Here is an 18,745-nt window from a genome sequence, read left to right on the forward strand (position 1 = left end):
CCGCATGCTTTGCTACAATGTTTGGCTCATGTGTTCTCGGGAACCTCGACTAATGTTCGGCAGCATTTCCTGACCATGCTGGAAAAGTGTTGCAGTTCCCCTTTAAATGCCCAGATATACCTGATAAAGCAGACGGGAGGACGACCATCGTCACGGCTCAGTTGTCAGATAATCGAATGCATTATTCAAAAGTTGCAGGTTTGGTCCCTGTCGGCAACTAGTTGTCATATAGCTCACTTTAATTTTTAACTATTATATTATAATCAGGGGCGTAGCCAAAAATTTTGTTTGGGGGGGGGGAGGGGGGAAGCACTTTTTTGATTTCAAGTGGGACGTGAACCGGCATATGTGGTTGAGTGTCTCATTAATCCCTATATGCCATGGCAAAAAAAAAAATGGTGCGGGGGAAAGAGGCAGCATGGATCTGGTGTGCCACCCCCGCGCTATGCCACTGACCGTAATTGTACTGCAAATAAGGCCTCCTGTATTTTCTTTGACTTGATAACAAAAAGAAAACAAGTGCTTGAATGCCCCGTCTTTTGGCTATTGATAGTGCTTTCAAAGAAGGTTCATGGTGGCATGGTGTTGTCTCGGCCTCAATACATATTCCATGCCATCTGAGCTTTTTGCCTTGCATTATACAGGAGTGAAAGTGTTGCGTCATTCTGCGCCAGTCTAACCTGCTACACCTAAACGGCGATTTGCATGTGTATCACCAAATTTAGCCGAGTTTTAGTTTGTGGTCAGTGTTGGTTATCTTTTCTGCATCCAACAGTTTCTTTAGTTCTGTTGATACGATACGTTTGTATTCGTCTGTTGGATCACCTGGGAGGCGCCTGCTTTCCAGCCTCTGCGGCAATGCGCGGCGCCTCTCTTTCAACGACGAGATGTCGACAAGGCGCTGAGTAGTTAAAGGCTTAAACATCTTAAAAAAGCTCTTTTCCCCCCACACCGAAGCCCCAGAGCCTGGAGGTGCCGTCTGGTCGGGAACAATGCGTTAGTGAAAGGAAGGATACACAGACCGCAGACATCCTAAAGGTGAAAAGAAGAAAAGGAAGAGAGATGAAGGCGGAAGGGGAAGGAAGAGTGAAAGGGGCACCGGGGGAGTCCATCTTATATTCTCTTTTTCTTTTTTTTCTTCTTTCTTTCTTTTTTTCTTTTCTATATTTTCCCTTTTTCTTTCTCTCCCCCTCTGATTTAAGATTGTATAAAGCTGAGCACCAACAAACTGTACCCTCAATCCTGATAAAGGCCAGACTCTGGCTGAAATGTCGAAATAAACCACGTTGTGACTGCTCACGGGGGATCTACTTGACTACTTGCAACGGTGCGGCCACTCAACCACCATGCCTGCCTATTTATATATATATATATACATATATATCAATTTGGTGTCTTGATCAGCAATTAATGCTTAGTAAAAACCACTGAATTTGGAGTTTTTCGTGTTGATGAGAAAGCAAGGAGAAAATGAAAATGTTAATTAACAGTGATGTGTGATCGAAAAAATATGCTCCAAAACTAAATTTTGATGCTCCGAAATACGCTTTTTGGTGCTCAAGAGCTGCTCCAAAATGCCCCTTTTACTGCTCCAAAAGATTGAAGCACTCTTCCAACCCTGGTTATACCTTTTGGGCCAAAGGCCTCTGATGAAGAGCCTACATACCCCAAGTAGTTTGTGGCATGTTGCCTTATGCGTAGAATATAATAATTCGAAGCATCCTTGCCAGGGCACGCATTTCAACCTGATAGCTGGCTGGCTGAAAGAAGTCTTGCTGATTGCATAAGCCAGAAATTTCGTAAGTCTTAAGCCCCATGTAGAGCACATAACTAGCCACAGGCCACGCTTCGAAATGTTCAGAAGTTAGGGAACATGAAAATGCTTGATTGAAAGCAAGAATGCAGTAGTGCCGGTGTCTTCAGTCTGGGTCCTCATTGGCAGTTTGTCAATGCTGTACCACTATAGCAGTACGAGTTGCTGAGAGTTTGGTTGGAGTTGCAGTGTGGTAGGGGCCAGCTAGGCTAGCACTACCAGGGTATTCACGAGGTATTCGTCTAACCTACATATTGGAAGTAGCATGGAAGGGGCATTTTTAAAAGGCGATCGTGTGCTCGCATGCAAGTTATGCCATTGTAAGTATACTAAAGTCAGGGAATGCTTTTGGTCTCTGCAGAAAAGTAAGAAATATATATTATGAGTATAACGTGAAGTGAAGCAACTGAAAAGAATAATGTCCTCAGGATTCTACTTATTGTTGCAGACGTAAAATTACCATTAACAATAAATTTAACTCAACTACTCATCACTGCTCACATATTTGTTGCTCTTGGCAAAAAAAAAAAAAGTGGTGTCGTTCGTGCCATCAAGATTAATATGTAGGTAGCACTTAAACTCCTGCAACATTGTTGAAAACGGCACAGCCTAGCACACATTACTGATCTATAACGTAACTTCACCAGACTGATTCTCGCTTGATGCAACCTGATGGCATCACTTACTTGACAGTTGTCTTCAATACACTGTTTGTATTTTCTTAGTGCATCGTCTTTATTATTGGTAGAAACATAACCATCAGGCTGCATTGGCAGTCTTTCAGAACATTTACCAGATAAACTACCAGTTGACTACGAGCTATAAGTCGCGTGTGATATAGAACTTTGCGATAGCATTGCTCAGTGTATGTGCCCCATTAGCACTAATGAGTAATGAGTTTTTATTCGCAAACAAGAAATGTATTAAGATCTCAGATTATCACAGTATTTTTGTGATGTCGTGTGGTGACATCAGAAAGCTATCATCCTAACTCCTTTTCGCACATACTTCATCTACTGCTTTATTCCCAGAACATATGCACTGATTTGTCCAGCATGGGATGCAATAACTGTTTGGCGATGAAACGAGTTCAGAGAGGGCGGGAGAAAAATAAAGATAGAGAAAGTAATAGAGAGGGAAAGTGATAAGAAAAGAGAGCAAGCATACTTTAGTAGAAATCGCTGTTGGGTTAGTTGGTACATGTCTGAATTAAATAGTCGACTTGGTGCCAAATTCACTACCATACCGAAGAAATTCACTACCATACAGCACATGCGCAACCTGATCTGTACATCCTTACCTAATCATGCTATTGGACACATGCTCTTTAGATAACGTGCTTCCAACTAACACAGGTTGAGTGAAGTTTTGCTAGCACAATTAATACCCCGTTTTTTTATGTGGTAAGCCTCATGTTGTGCTTGTGTTGACGAGAAGTGGCTTTATAATAACCTGTTTCCTCAAGAAATAAACAGTTGTAAGTGAGTGCCCATCCTCTCTATGTGTTTTCTTCATCTGTGTGGTTGTGCACTTGGCACGAGGTTGACTATTTAATCCAGAGCAAGCATAGCCATGTATTGTATAGCATAGTAAATATAGCAATCTGTGAAAAAAAAAGGGGGGGGTAGTGAGGGTTAGGAGGAGACCAGTGCAACCAGCTTTGATGCTTCCTCAGTCTTCGTACCCGTAGTGCATATCTGCCCAGTATTTTGTAAAAAGCTAGATATTTTTTGCCCATTACATTTTTACAAAGGATAGCTGCGTTTGGATAGAATATAAATAGTCTGCTTCCACAGACCACAAGTACAGCTTCTTTTTTCGGATGTGTTTAACACATGCTGTTGGTGGTGTTACAGCCTGAGGAGTGCAAGATTGGTATCATGCCCGGCCATATTCACCAGAAGGGCAAAATTGGCATTGTGTCAAGATCGGGCACTTTGACCTATGAGGCGGTGCATCAGACAACACAAGTGGGCCTTGGCCAGTCACTGTGTGTTGGAATTGGTGGAGACCCCTTTAATGGGACCAACTTCATTGACTGCATCGACATCTTCTTGAAAGACCCAGATACAAAAGGTCAGTGGTGACTGTCCGTCTTCAAATGGTGCTCCTGAATAGTGTTTCTGCATGACAGTATTGAGTGCTTCTTAAACCATGCCTATCAAATGAATTTTATTTTTGAATTTTTTGGGCCAAGATGGTTGTGGTAAGTGTCAGTGAAACACGAGGTAGAAGCATAATACTCATTACCAGTAATGAAGGAGCCTTGAAAAGCTTTTGCGAGCAATCACATTCATATTACCGTATTTACTCGCATAATTTGCACACTTTTTTTCGTAATGTAGAGGCTCCAAGAAGGGGGTGCACAAATTACGTGGGGATTTTGCAAATGCATACGACATAATGTGTGTTAGTCCTAATGCACGCAGTATATGCACTTAAAATAATAAATTAAAGCACAAACAAAGTGTACTTGATAATTAAAAATAATTAGCGCATTCTTTAACCAGTCAGATCGGGTCATGTGCGGTCTAGTCGGAATCACTGATCGAGAGTTCCTATTGAGAATCATCGCCGCGGTCGCTGTCACCGCCTTCCCAAAGCGCATCGTCCTCGGTTTTGTCGAGCGCTTTCAAATTCCCCATTTTCTTGAAGCTCTTCTCGACAATGCTGGGAGAAACCAGGTCGCACAGCACAGGGATACTGAAGAGCCTAAGTGTTCGCATATAATTAAAAAGGCCTTCTTCAACAGCAGAGAACTTGTATGAGCAAGCATGCACTCTGCTTTCTCCCGTACCAATCTCACACGTTGAATTTCACGTGGTGATATTTACAGATGACGAAAATGTACAGGTGATAATGATATGTAAAGAGAATGAAGAGTCCTTCGCTTGTCACGCTCACATTAATTCCTTCGCGTGGTGGAAGCGGCTGCCTGGTCGCCTGAGAGTACTATAAAATGCGTCGCGTACAGTCGAAAACCGCAATAACGAAACCCCGCAAGTACGAAATCCCTGCGGCAACGAAATATTTCCGGATCCCCGGCGAACGTTCATAGAAGCCCATGTATTATGTATCTCGCGGCAACGAAATGTTTTTGGGCAGCGATCCTGCATTAACGAATTTTCTAGAAGGTGCGGGCCTTATTTTACCCTCCCGCCAAAGGTTAACTGTCGAAAACATGCTCGTATGTGTGTTATGCGCACTCAAAATTTGTAAACGTCTGCTTTTGCCGTGCTAGCGTGGGTACCGTCATGTTTGTTTACTTAAGGGGGGACGCGGCTTTGGGATTGCGAAAAATGGCAAAAAAATCGATTGTAAAATCGATTTTGTAAAATCAAGTTTTCAGTTTCTGGAACACTTTTTCTATCTGATTCCAAAATATTTACACTGAAAACCGCGCAGAAGTGCTTCGGAAAATTCATTTCATCCACCTAGGTAGCGTAGCTTTTTCTGGAAATCGCGAGAAAACAGCGATTTTCAAAAAAAATTATGGCTTCGCGATGGCGGGGTCGGGAGCCGGCTTCTTGGGCTCATCGGAAAGAGCATTTCTCCGTGTTCAACTTTCCCGCCTCAGCTGGCTCCTCCCTTCAAAAACAAGCGCACAAAAAACAAATGTTAGGTCGTTTTGAGGCTCTTGATTGGCTGTGGCCGCCATGTTGCCTCTGCGCGCCTCGCCATTGGCCTGATGCTCGCTCCAGGAGATAGTCGCCTGCTGCTTGTGCGTCGCGAGGACATGGTTCCCAAAAATTGCTACTTCGTGGCGTGTTCACGGCTCGATGATCACTTAAGATATAATTACGTTTTAGTTAGGAGCAGTAGGCGGATGCGCAATCAGGTTACTACGAACGTGGCCCGTCAGCGGAGTCGTATTTAGGCCTCACTCCGCCGAAAGCGAGACTGCGGGCAGGAACGACGCGCTAGCGCACTCGTGGCGACATGCTTCGTCGCAAGCAACGAAACTGTAAGCGGCGGCACAGTTGGATTACTACTAGTGGCCGCACTGGATGCACGATCAGATTACTATGAGCGCAGCACGTCATCGGAGTTGGCTTTAGCCCTAACTCCGCTGACAGCGAGACTGCGGGCAGGAACGACGCGCTAGCGCATCCAAAACAACCCGCGAGTTGTTTTGGATGCGCTGGACACCCTTCGCTCCTTCTTCGGCACACATGACGACAACGTAGCAATGGATCACTTTTTCTAGTGCGAAGGGAGAGCTTTGAAGTTGTTGCATGGCAAGGGTCGGCAAAGTAAGTTGACCGACTTCTGGCAATAAATTTTCGTTCTGCTGGCCGTATCACTGATTTCATGTCTCATACTCGTGGCAACGAAATTCTCGCGAAAACTAAATTTTTCGGTTTCCCCGGCGATTTCGTTATTGCGGGTTTCGACTGTATTAGGCTTTACACGAGATGCATGCACTATCTCTGTCCCTCAGCAACGATGATCAGGATTAGTGCTAAGAGGAGAAACGTGGTAATTGACAGGAGATGTCTGTTCGACCACCATGTATGGCCTAATAAAGCGACTGATGAATTTTTCACATAAGCCAGGGATGCGATGTGGATTCCATAGAAGAATTTCGTCACCAGGGTAAAAAATCGCAACACGGCGAGACGAGTCGTTGCGAAACTTTTGAGTGTCTTGAAATAGGCCGGTGTTAACACGGGCCAGGTAAAGCCCCTTAATATAGAGAAAGTAGCGACACTCTCCTCCATGTCCTCTTCAAAGTGTCTAATCCTCCTCTCCAAAGTGTCCAAACCTAGTCTATATCCTCTCCCAAACAGACACTGTGCGGGCGCCGGCCCTATAACCCGGCTCGTGCCACTTTCCTATCAAGAATGCTATGTCACGCTGATAAGATGCGCGATATTGTCGCGGCCCGAGAGGCGGGAGAGGAGTATGCGCGGCGCGACGGCTCGGTTAAAAGTATGGTGGTACTTTTCTATAAATATCCAGGGACTTTAGGGCCACGTGACGGCAGTGTGCGAGACGAGATTAAAATTCTTCAGAGAAAGGAGCTGTCGAGGGTGCAGGGGCCAAAAGGAAAGAGACGTGCAGAGCGAAACTCAGTGAGCGACTATGGACGCGAAAAAATGGAGAAAAGCCGGTAGTGCGTTGAGCAGCCTTATTGTAAGTGAATGTCACGAAGGGTAGGATTGCAGCCCAGTTCGTGTGGTTGGGGTGAATGTACATCGCGATCATGTGCGAGAGAGTCCCATGAAAGTGTTCAGTCAATCCATTGGTCTGCGGGTGGTAACTAGAAGTGGTCCTATAAACAATGTTCGAGGCACGCAAAACTTGGTCGACAATAGAAGAGAGAAAGACTTTGTCACATTCGTTCAGGAGAACGCGCGAGACTCCATGGGGCAAAAAGATGCGGCGAAGGAAGAAATAGACGACCTCAGTGGCAGTCCCAGATTGTATAGAAGCTGTTTGTGCGTAGCGGGTAGTAAGGTGGTCGACGGCTGTGACAATCCAATGATTCCCATTCGATAATATAGGAAGAGGGCCATACAAGTCGATTCCGCCGACTTCAAAAGGCAAGGCAGGACAAGGAAGAGGCTGTGGCAACAAGTGGGTACCCAGCACCTCCACCACTTATGAGGAACCGGTTCATTCAGCCAGGCTCGAGCTAAATCACACTGGTGATGATATTTACAGATGACGAAGATGAACAGGTGATGATGGTATATAAAGAGAATGAAGAGTCCTTCGATTGTCGTACTCGCAATATATTTATTGTATGCCATCGCAAAAGAACAGTAAAACCACTACGGATGGATGGCGATACACATAATTCGGAAATCAACCAAGTGTGCATTGCAGCGTGGACGCAGAGAACGAGAAGAACAGTTGGCGCGACAGGCACACGCATGCCTCGTAAGCAGAAAGAGAAGTTGCTCGGAGGATTTGAAGCTGAACGGTTGTGCTGCCCGCGATCTCAGACGCCAGCGTAGCGCTCGCCGACTGGTTCGCCCTCCGCAATCTTGTAACGCCATGCAGCTCGCTGTGTGGTGCCCCACCTTGAGCTTCTTCGACGGGATTACATCTTTCCAATCTCCTTTTTTTGTCGCTTGCCTGTCCTACTTATTTATATCTTTCCACTATTCCTTTTATCCCCCTTCCCCTACAAGGCACTGCGCCGTGTCAGTCATGAGGCAGACAGAGACTAGGTGCCTTTTTCCTCTTCTTAAGAATCACTCATTCATTCATTCATGCAGAAAGTTGTCCGTGCCGTGATGCGAGCGTATGTCTCATGGTAGAAATCGTAGAGATAAAGGCAGGGAGGAGGCACTTGAGCAATTCTGGCGGGTACGGTGTTCTAGGGACCTTAGTTTGGGAGAAGTTCTCAGAAAAAGGGGCTTCGCACTCGCAGTCCGTTTGATTGCGTTCGCCTGATCGGCGAGGAGCGCTCCCATTCGTCTTTTCGTGCGCAAGCCGGCGGGTCAGAGAGCATAAAATATGCAGGTAGATTTTTGTTTTGTAAAGCTGGAAAAGTAGTAGGGGTGCACAATTTATGCGAGTAAATACAGTCGGAACCCACGATAACGAAATCCCAAGGGAACGAAATTCTCACCGCAATGAAATATTTTCGGAGCACCGGCGAATGCCCATAGGAGTCAATGCATTCTGTAACTCGCGACTACGAAAAATATTCATACCGCAGTCTCTCATTAACGAAATTTCTGAAACACGAGTGTGCAAATAATCTACTCTCGCAGCATTTACATTCGAAAAGTGTTGAAATGCATTCATTCTACACTTAAATTGTGCAAAACTATCGCTAAGCGCACTTGAGAAGCAGCCACCATCATTATTTAGCAAAAAATGTAAAGCTGGCGACAATAATGATGATGATGGATTGCCGAAACACCTGCTCGTTATCGCGGACTAGGTACGTAGCCAAAGCCACAATCCTCATGAAGTGTAGTTCGTTGGCTTGGCTCTTTGCTTGGCTTTGTCGGCTTTGCACACACATGCTCGCGTGTGTGGAGCCATTTGTGGAGAGTTTGCTTGGTCGCTTGGTGCAATGTGAATCATGTGTTGCGATTGCTTCATCCGATTTCGCTGCCTGCGAAAATGCTGCCCCCAACGAAAAAGCGGAAGTTCATCACGCTGGAAGATAAGGCTGCAATCATCAGCAAGGTGGAAAAGGGCAGAAAACAAATGCACATTGCCAAAGAATTCGGCGTTGCTGCCATCTCGTTGTCCACAATTCTCATGAACAAGGCCTCCATTCTTGGTGCACTTGAAAACGGTACGAGTGCAAGAAACAAAACCGTGACGGCTGCAGCGTTCCCGGACGTGGGCAAGGCAGTGTTTGCACTATTTTGTGTACAAACAGCGTGCCAACAAGGTGCTTTTATCTGGCAGGATCCCGTAACAGAAGGTGCTGAGCTTCGCTTGTGTGCTCAGCCACGACAACTTTAAGGCGAGTCCCGGCTGGCTGAGCTGTTTCAAAGCTCGCCATGACATCACGGCCAAAGTCATCTCCGGGGAGGCAGCAGCCGTCAGCTCGGTGAAAACGTCGTTGTGCTGAGCAACAAAGAACTGCTCAGCCAGTACAAGCCCTCGGACAGATATAATGCCGATGAAACTGCACTGTTTTATGAAATGCTGCCATCCAAGACCTTGGACTTTAAAGGCCAGAAGTGCCGCGGTGGCAAGCACAGCAAGCGGAGCGTGACGATTGTGCGCCAACATGGATGGCACAGATAAACGGCCACTGCTCGTTATTGGCAGGAGCAAGAAGCCTCGCTGTTTCAAGGGGAGTTGCAGGCTGCCAATAAGCTACACCACGTACTTCAAGTCGTAGATGATGTGGGCTATTTTTAGCAGCTGGCTCCAGTACTTCGATGCCGACATGCGGAAGGCAAACAGGTCGGTCTGCCTTCTTCTCAACAACTGTAGCGCCCATCACGTTGACGTGCAGCTCGGAAACGTGTGCCTGGTGTTTTTTTTCCCACCAAACTGCACTTCAGTGCTGCAGCCTCTCGATCAGGGAGTTATTCGCAGCGTGCAGTGCGCTTACAGAGAGAGGCTGATTCAGCGTTTGCTACTGAATGTACATATGAAGCACCCCACTGACATGGACTTGTTCATGGCGCTAGAGATGATCGCCGCCGCATGGATTGCGACGAGTCCAGCCGGGATAACGAATTGCTTCACACACGCCGGCCTTGTCACTCCGTAGACATTATGCACTGATCCAGCAGAACTGGAAGAAGGTTCGCCTGTAGGCGCACTTGATGACGGTGTTGGTAACAGCGCAGTGCCACCGTCACTGACCAGTGCATAGGGCGAACTTTGTGCCGTGGCAAACGAGATTCTCGATGGCCTCAGCGTCCATGAGTTCGTTTGCGCGGACGAAGGCGTCGTCGTGCAGAAAGAGGTGACTGATGAAGCCATCGTCAGAAGCGTGTGCGTGGCGGCCGATCCTGATGAGCAACGACCAGAGCAGCCAGAGAAAACAAGTCCGCAGGATGTGTTGAATGCCTTCGACACAATTCGCTCGTTTTTCGGCGAGCAAGATGACGACGTGGCGATGGACTATTTCTTACAGTGTGAGTCGAGAGGCATGAAATTGCTGCATGGTAAAACCCGCCAAATTAAACTTACTGACTTTTGGAAATAAAATGTGTCTTTTTGTAAATTCTATGTCTTTTCTGCTACATTCTCACGCCAAAGAAATTCCCGCAAGAGCGAAGTTATGTGCTTTCCCTGCAGATTTCATTATTGCGAATTTCAACTGTACAATTAAAATTCTTTGCAAAAGACATGCTTCAGGCATCAATTCTTGCCTTTTATATGAGATGTCTATTATAAGCAGGTTACTTGTATGGATTTTTTAATGAACCCGTATTTTACTGTAGGCACACTGATGTATTTTATAACAATTTGTATCTTATATCGGTGTCTTATAAAGGAGTTCTACTATAATTACTTCACTATTGAAATGCTTCACGAATCTCCTGCTGCAGAAGCTTTTCAAATCCTTCAAGTGTAAGCCTAGTCAAAGGCAGTTATTACACATTTACATAGCTTTAGTCTTCTTTTGCATCCTTTAGAGCAGAAGCAGCAACCTTTTGAGGCAGAGGGCCAAGATGCGTAGAGATATCATAGCAGCTGGATGCATGGCAAATGAAAAGGGGAGAGGGCGGGCTTTGCAGATGAAAAACAAAAAAATTGAATGTATTGACAAAGATGTTTAAAGCTAGATTAAAATTCATGTTTATTTTCAGCACATATATAACAAGACTCAAATGAAACATAGGTTACAAGTTGAAATCCCTTTTAGTTTAAAATTGCTATCAAGGCCTTCGGATGGAAAGTTATACAGGAAGGGGAGGGTGGTTGGACGTCATGCCGAGGGCCACATAACTCTGCCTCGCGGGCCGCAGCTTGCCGACCCTTGCTTTAGAGCATTGTAAACGGCACAGGGTAGATGGGAAGGTGGCAAGAATCTGCTCTAGAGTGCACCTGTGTACATAGTGACCCCGGACATTTTTTTTTCTTCTTTTTATTGTGTTTTCACTACTTCTGCTACGTTTCATGTGGAATTCAGAGTGCCTCATGTCACTAGACACATTCAGGTATGTCACCAACAGAGGCAATCATAGCCCACAGTCAGAGTATTTAATAGCCACTGAGGGGGCTTGTCATGGCACCTTCTTGTAGCTGCAGTGTCTATGCCACACAGTAGCAGCAGTATCTTTAACTGTTGTGTGTATAGCATGATGCTTGACAGTTCTATTGCAGGGATAGTGTGTGAGCTTGTGCGCTGCGGTGTTGCCAAGCTAAATGATTATATGTGAGCACTGACTTCGTTCTGTGCAAGCTTGACCAACAAATAGTAGCAATCTGCAATCGAAATTCCATCCTTTTTTGCTATTATTATTATTACTACTACTACTACTACTTCTTATTCTACTACTACTACTACTACTACTACTACTACTACTACTACTACTACTACTACTACTACTACTACTACTACTACAATAACAACAGGACACTACAAGTTGAGAAGCACAGCAAACTTGATGTTACAAAAAAAGTGATGTTGATTTTCTGTTGGCCGATGTTTACTAATGCAAGCACTGAAAAGAAGAGCATGTATGCAAAGTGCAAGGATTTCATTAAATCAAAAGTGATACAGACAGTTATTTGGTTAAATAAAAAAGTACACCCAAACCTCAATATAATGAAGCCAGATATAACAAAATATCGATTATAGTGAAGTAAATGAAAAAAAAATTGTCTTGCAGTAGATATAGTGTTAGGAATATTCCTTTATAACGAATTTTTTATTACAACAAACTTGCTTTCATGTAAGATGCAACTTTGTTAAAATGGGATTTTCCGATGGAGGCAGAAATGTAGGCCCGTGTACTCAGATTTGGGTGCACGTTAAAGAACCCCAGGTGGTCTCCGGAGCCCTCCACTCCACTCCACGGCGTCTCTCATAATCATATGGTGGTTTTGGGACGTTAAACTCCACAAATCAATCATTAGATTGAGGTTTGAGTGTACATGACTTTCAATGGTACTTACTGGGAATTTACAATATTCTATTGCATTGCGAGATTGAAGTAACTAGAAGAATAAGAATGGGGTGGAGCACATTCGGCAAGCACTCTCAAATTATGACAGGTAGATTGCCACTATCCCTCAAGAGGAAGGTATATAACAGCTGTATCTTGCCGGTACTTAGCTACGGAGCAGAAACCTGGAGACTTACAAAGAGGGTTCAGCTTAAATTGAGGACGACGCAGCGAGCAATGGAAAGAAAAATGGTAGGTGTAACCTTAAGAGACAAGAAGAGAGCAGAGTGGATTAGGGAACAAACGGGGGTTAAGGATATCATAGCTGAAATCAAGAAGAAGAAATGGACATGGGCAGGGCATGTAGTGCGTAGACAGGATAACCGCTGGTCATTAAGGGTAACTGACTGGATTCCCAGAGAAGGGAAGCGGGTTAGGGGGAGACAGAAGGTTAGGTGGGCAGATGAGATTAAGAAGTTTGCGGGTATAAATTGGAAGCAGCAAGCACAGGACCGGGTTAACTGGCGGAACATGGGAGAGGCCTTTGTCCTGCAGTGGACGTAGTCAGGCTGATGATGATGATGATGATTGCATTGCGAATTGCATTATATATTAATGTTTGACTATTAGGTAAGTAGTGTGAAATAATTATAATATTTTTTGTTGGTTACATTAAGCAATTGCATTTTCATTCGAGAGACAGCATATGTGCAATAATTAGTCATTCCTGGTACAATGCAACATGCTGCTTGCATATCGACTAGCATACTGTTAACTGAAATTGAATTCCAGTGCTGCATAGTTGAAGAAACAGGGCTATATACTATAAAAAATGTTGAAACACACACTTTAAAGCATGTGATATGCGCGCGCTCGCGCGTGCCCCGCTCCGGTTTACTTGCGGTAAAGATATACACCACGTCGACTACTGCATGCAGGTTTTGGACGCTGTGAGCAAGGTCAGTCACTTTCCAGGTGTTTCTTCACCGGCAGAAAGAAAGTGAGGATAAAAAAAAAGAAGGATTTAATTGCAAGTTAGCTAAACTATGTATATAGCCACGACCTTTTATGGTATCAGATCTAAAAGAGACTGCTAAACAATATTCGTAGAGCAGGTTTATTTTGATTATATTGTATTTAGCAAATAATTGTGAAGTATGGGCATTAAAAGGGAGGTTAGCAACAGATCTTAGCACCTTTTTTTATAAGATAATAAGATTACTAATAGATTGCTTTGTTCCATTACCCCAAATTAGATTGCAGCAACTCAGATGTGATGTAAAGAGTGCATTAAATATCAGAAGTTTTTGGGGAACTGGCAATAAACCCTGACATTTTCTCAAGACAGCCAAGACTTTGCAAAGCTTATTGTATAAAAATTCCGTGTGATAATCCCTCTTCATGTGTTCATGGAAAGCAACACCCAAAGACTTCGCGGTGGAAAAGAATTCGATTATGCTGCTATTCAACATGAGATTGTAGGATTCAGTAGTTTCATTGAGATTTGGCATGAAAAAGAACAGCTTTTGTTTTGAGACAATTTTTAAGTAAAGAATTTTGAAGGGTCCAGCTGTATATCTATTGTAACGTTGAGTTAGCAGTATTTACTAGATGACTAACATTCGTACCTGAAAAAAAAAAAAATAAGGCCCCGCCGCGGTGGTCTAGTGGCTATGGTACTCGGCTGCTGACCCGCAGGGCGCGGGTTCGAATCCCGGCTGCGGCGGCTGCATTTCCGATGGAGGCGGAAATGTTGTAGGCCCGTGTTCTGAGATTTGGGTGCACGTTAAAGAACCCCAGGTGGTCTAAATTTCCGGAGCCCTCCACTACGGCGTCTCTCATAATCATATAGTGGTTTTGGGACGTTAAACCCCACATATCAATCAATCAAAAAAATAAGCTCGTATCGTCTGCATAAATTACGTATTGGGCTAAAGGGTCAACATGTACAATATCGTTTATAAATATAATGAACAAAAGGGGACCCAATATGCTGCCTTGGGGAACACATCTTTAACAGTTTGCACAGACTAAATATCCCTGTTTATAGATACACACTGGTGTCTGCCTGTTAGGTAGCTTTCGATCAGATTTAAGGCTACACCCCGAATTCCATAACACTGCAGTTTTCCTAATAATGTCTTGTGGTTTATTTTGTCGAATGCTTTCGACATATCTAAAAATATGCCAAGTGTGAACTTTTTGGCCTCAATATTTTTGAGAATCAATTTCTTTTGAAACAATAGGGCTCTTTCGGTTGAGTAGCTTGATCTAAAACCAAATTGTGATTGAGTTTTAATGGAATGTTTATCGAAAAAATTCAACAGTCTAGTATGAATAATTTTTTTAAGTCCTTTGGAAAAAAGCGGGAGAATTGAAATCGGTCTGTAATTTGTTAGTGTTTTTGTCTCCACCTTTGTGGATCGTCACCTTAGCATCCTTCATTATTTGTGGGAAAATGCCGCTTTTTAAGGAAACGTTGTAAATGTGTGTCAAACATGGACTAAGTAGGTCAATAACATGTTTTATCGCTTCCATTTTTAGGCCATTTAAATCCTCACTCTTAGACATCTTAAAGCTTTTAAACACTCGTATTACCTCATCTTCATCTGTCGGACAAAAAAATATTGATTCCTTGAGTGGTGCTGGTAAGTACTCAAAAGCACTTGTTTGGTGCGAGCTTTTAGTTATAGATGTGAAGTATTCATTAAATTGATCTGCTAACTCTTTGGCTTTAATAACCTCATTGTCAATTACAAGTTATAAACAATTTGTAGCTCTACCTCGAGATATGATGGAGTTTAACTTATTCCAGATTTCTTTGCTGTCAGAGACGCCTTCAAACATATAATGATAATAATTTCGTTTTGCTTGCCGTTGGACTTTAGTAACTGAATTTCTGTATATTTTAAACGTCTTCAAATCATGTGAATTTGGGGTAACTAGAAATACGTTAAATAATTTATCTTTTTCCTTCATCATTTTTAGTAACCACACCGCGGTGGTCTAGTGGCTAAGGTACTCGGCTGCTGACTAGCAGGTCGCGGGATCGAATCCCGGCTGCGGCGGCTGCATTTTCGATGAAGGCGGAAATGTTGTAGGCCCGTGTGCTCAGATTTGGGTGCACGTTAAAGAACCCCAGGTGGTCTAAATTTCCGGAGCCCTCCACTACGGCGTCTCTCATAATCATATAGTGGTTTTGGGACGTTAAACCCCACATATCAATCAATTCATCATTTTTAGTATCTCAGAAGTCATCCAAGGTTTGCGAGCACGCTTTGGCTTTTTCAAAGCCCTAAGAGGAAAACATTTATTGTAAAGTGAAATAAATGGTGTAAAGTGAAACGAATGATAAATGAGTTCACTATGATGTTCAGCCCACCGACACCACAATGTGCCGCGAAAGGTTTTCCATTTTTGGGTAACTGGGCACTGCAGAGACTGGGTGATTAGTGATAATGACTTGGATAAGCATCAGGAAACAGCATTGGCGAGGTGACTGGTGGCAATGAGATGGCCATATTAACGCATCGCGCCAACCTGACCACAGTCGTCGGCAGATATCTGCTTGGCGGAGTGACAAGAGCGCCATGCCGACGTTCGCACATTCGCCGCCGCCACGTCGTGTGAGACCGCTTGCGCGCATTGCTTACAGAATTCGTCTTCGTTGTGTTAAACGAAAAGGCTACTCATCGCGCCCGAGCACAATCCTGAGGGAAGCATGCACGAAGAGCGCACAGACTCATGCATGCATTGGCCACCTGGCATGCGACGGTGAGAGCTGGGTAAGCGACGCGCTGCACGCAACTAGCTAGGGATGATTGGTTCAATATGGTGGTACTATGCTTCAGTCAAACGGTGCTAGTTCATTGCGAACGTTGTTTAATTCACTCGTGGGCAAACGGGCGTTGTTTAACACGCTAAAAGGCCTAACTTGTCAATAGAGTAGAGGGGTTGTTAGCACTTTTGAATAAATGTACAAGAGAAAAAAAAAAATGGTTTAGTCGCTAAGTGAATGTTTCTATGGGCGAGTCTATATACAACAAACTGCTTATATAACTACCACTTATCATGGCACATTCGAGTTCGTTTTAAACAGGTTACAAAAGGCTGTTTGCTATCATATTTATCTTAATTTTTTTTATCACTGTTCTTTTGAATTATAGGTATTATACTCATAGGAGAGATTGGTGGGAATGCTGAGGAAAGTGCTGCAGAATATCTTGAAAAACACAATTCGGTAAGTAATCATGATTTATTATTCACCAGATCTGAAAGATATTTGAGAACACAGTGCTGAATTCAGTTCCAGTAAACATGCCTGAGTTGAAAAACATATTTTCAACAATGTTCAGAAACTATTTCCATCACTGTTTCTAGTTCAGTTATCTCAACAGCAATAATTTTAATTAGTTTTGAAAGTGATTGTACACTTGCATGAGATGATTATCGGTGATGTTGATGATTGATTCCGCAATGAAGGTCGTCAGTTGAATCTTTCAGTTACTTGGCTGTTGAATCTCCTTTACAGTGATGCTCCGTACATACTAGTCCAACACATTTACGTCTGAATAGCTAGAAGGCCCCAAGTTGAAATTGTGTAGATGTGTGAAAGTTTTTTACCAGCCATTTCTTCGAGACAAAGGTGGTGTGGGCTGGAGCCAAACATCCCTTATCAAGGGCTTCGAGTCCCGACCATGCATCCCCACATATGCAGACGCTAATGTGTAGTTCTTGTTGAAAGAAGAATGGCGACGTGGTTTTGGCCGCCATTGCCAACTTTTGCCAACACCATCACAGTGAATGAAAATTTCTTGTGCGTCAATGTTAGAACCTCATCAATGATTGCACAGAGCCACCTGTTGTCAAGCAGGTTGGCTTTGTAGTTTTGTTAAATTTGTTCATGCCTGGGGAAAAAGAGTGAATACTTAATAAGAGTGAATAAGAAACAATAATCAACTGTGACTGTTCATCTCTTTCCTTACCCACGCAGTGCTCAGAAATGAATAGAAATAGCATCACCCCGAGCAGAATTGCCTGGGCGTAGAGGCCATGGACTTGAGTATTAGTTTCAGTACACTGAAATTGCCAAACAGGCTTGTAAGAAGCAGGCACTTATTATTTTTTTAACCTAAATATTTTTTTAATTAGTGCAGCTATTAAAAAACTAATCACAGATTTGAAATCAGCGTTACACGCTGGTCAAGAGTGAAGTATGTATCATATTGACTCAGAAATAATCACATTTTGGGACCCATATCTTCCCTTAATTAGGGTTATAGTATGTTGTGAAATGGCAAAAATTTATATGCTACGTTCTAGTATTTCATTGTATGCACACAAAGGCACTGGAGAATGTAAAACGGCTATGGAGTACAATGAACTCATATGTGAGACATAAATCGAATTTTAGTAACAGGAGGAGCCCACAAATTGTACAAATCCTGGCCATCTTAAAACATATTTCAAGCACTAATCAAATTTACTAGTCGTTCAGGTGTACAAATTGTACGGAAGATCTTGGCTGTCGAAAAATGACAGTACCCCATGGCATTCACTCCCATAGGAGAGGCTTTCTATCTGAGAAGCTAGAAGTTCAAGTGATCTTTTTTTTTTTTTTTCCTGTTCCAACTGGCTCTCAGCTGTGCAGCCAGAAAGAAAAGAAAAAAAAAGGGGGGGGGGGGTATTTTTTAGGATTTGTTCTTCACTCTCAGTAATGATCGATAAAATAAATTACAGTCCAACTCACTTACAACGATCCCAAATATGACGATCTATTTGTTATAACGACCATATTTCAGTGCACTTATGATTTTCCTATGCTACCCTTTGAAATTGAGTCCACATAAGCGAACATTTTTCAAAGCCTCCTGCTTTTAAAATGAACTCTTCAGACACAGTCGCAGCAAAAATATAGCGCATACGAAGCGAAAGAAAAAAAAAGAAAACAGGCATTCTGAAGTATGTGATAGCACGCGCTCGCATGTGCACCACTGAAGTCTACTGGCGACGAAGATATCACAGAATGCGGCAAGCATCGCACGCAGATTTCGGACATCGCGAGCGAGGTCGCTCAGTTTCGAGACGTTTCTTCACAGGTAGAATGAAAGTTAGCGGGGAAAAAAAGAAAAGAAAAAATAGGCAGCATGGAGAATTATGGTCAGCTTTCGCACGGCAAACTTTCACACGACCACTGACAATAAACCAACAATGCCTTCAAGTGCAAGGAGCCATAAATGCGAGAAGCGATAACTTTTGTTGCGTGAAAGTTCACTGTGATTCTGAACTTTCTGACCCACTATGTGCCGTTAAAGGTTTTCCACCTTTTGGTAAAAGCAAAGGCTGATCGATTAGTTATAACGACTTCCGCACTGTTGCAGCG

The 18,745-nt window shown here is 43.5% G+C and overlaps 1 protein-coding gene across 3 annotated transcripts in view; it reads left to right on the forward strand.

Annotated features, from left to right (window-relative positions):
- The window catches only part of Scsalpha1 (Succinyl-coenzyme A synthetase alpha subunit 1), a 48,280-nt gene that overhangs the window by 9,989 nt on the left and 19,546 nt on the right, over positions 1-18,745 (forward strand). For all 3 annotated transcript variants that reach the window (XR_012886627.1, XM_037426811.2, XM_037426810.2), the window contains exons 5-6: positions 3,670-3,889; positions 16,530-16,603. Coding sequence is in view for 2 of the 3 variants with exons in the window: in XM_037426811.2 (XP_037282708.1) it covers positions 3,670-3,889; positions 16,530-16,603 (294 nt within the window). In the remaining variant the exon portion in view is untranslated. The remainder of the gene's footprint in view (positions 1-3,669; positions 3,890-16,529; positions 16,604-18,745) is intronic.

Source organism: Rhipicephalus microplus, chromosome X (genome assembly GCF_043290135.1).
Source record: "Rhipicephalus microplus isolate Deutch F79 chromosome X, USDA_Rmic, whole genome shotgun sequence".
NCBI lineage: Eukaryota > Metazoa > Arthropoda > Arachnida > Ixodida > Ixodidae > Rhipicephalus > Rhipicephalus microplus.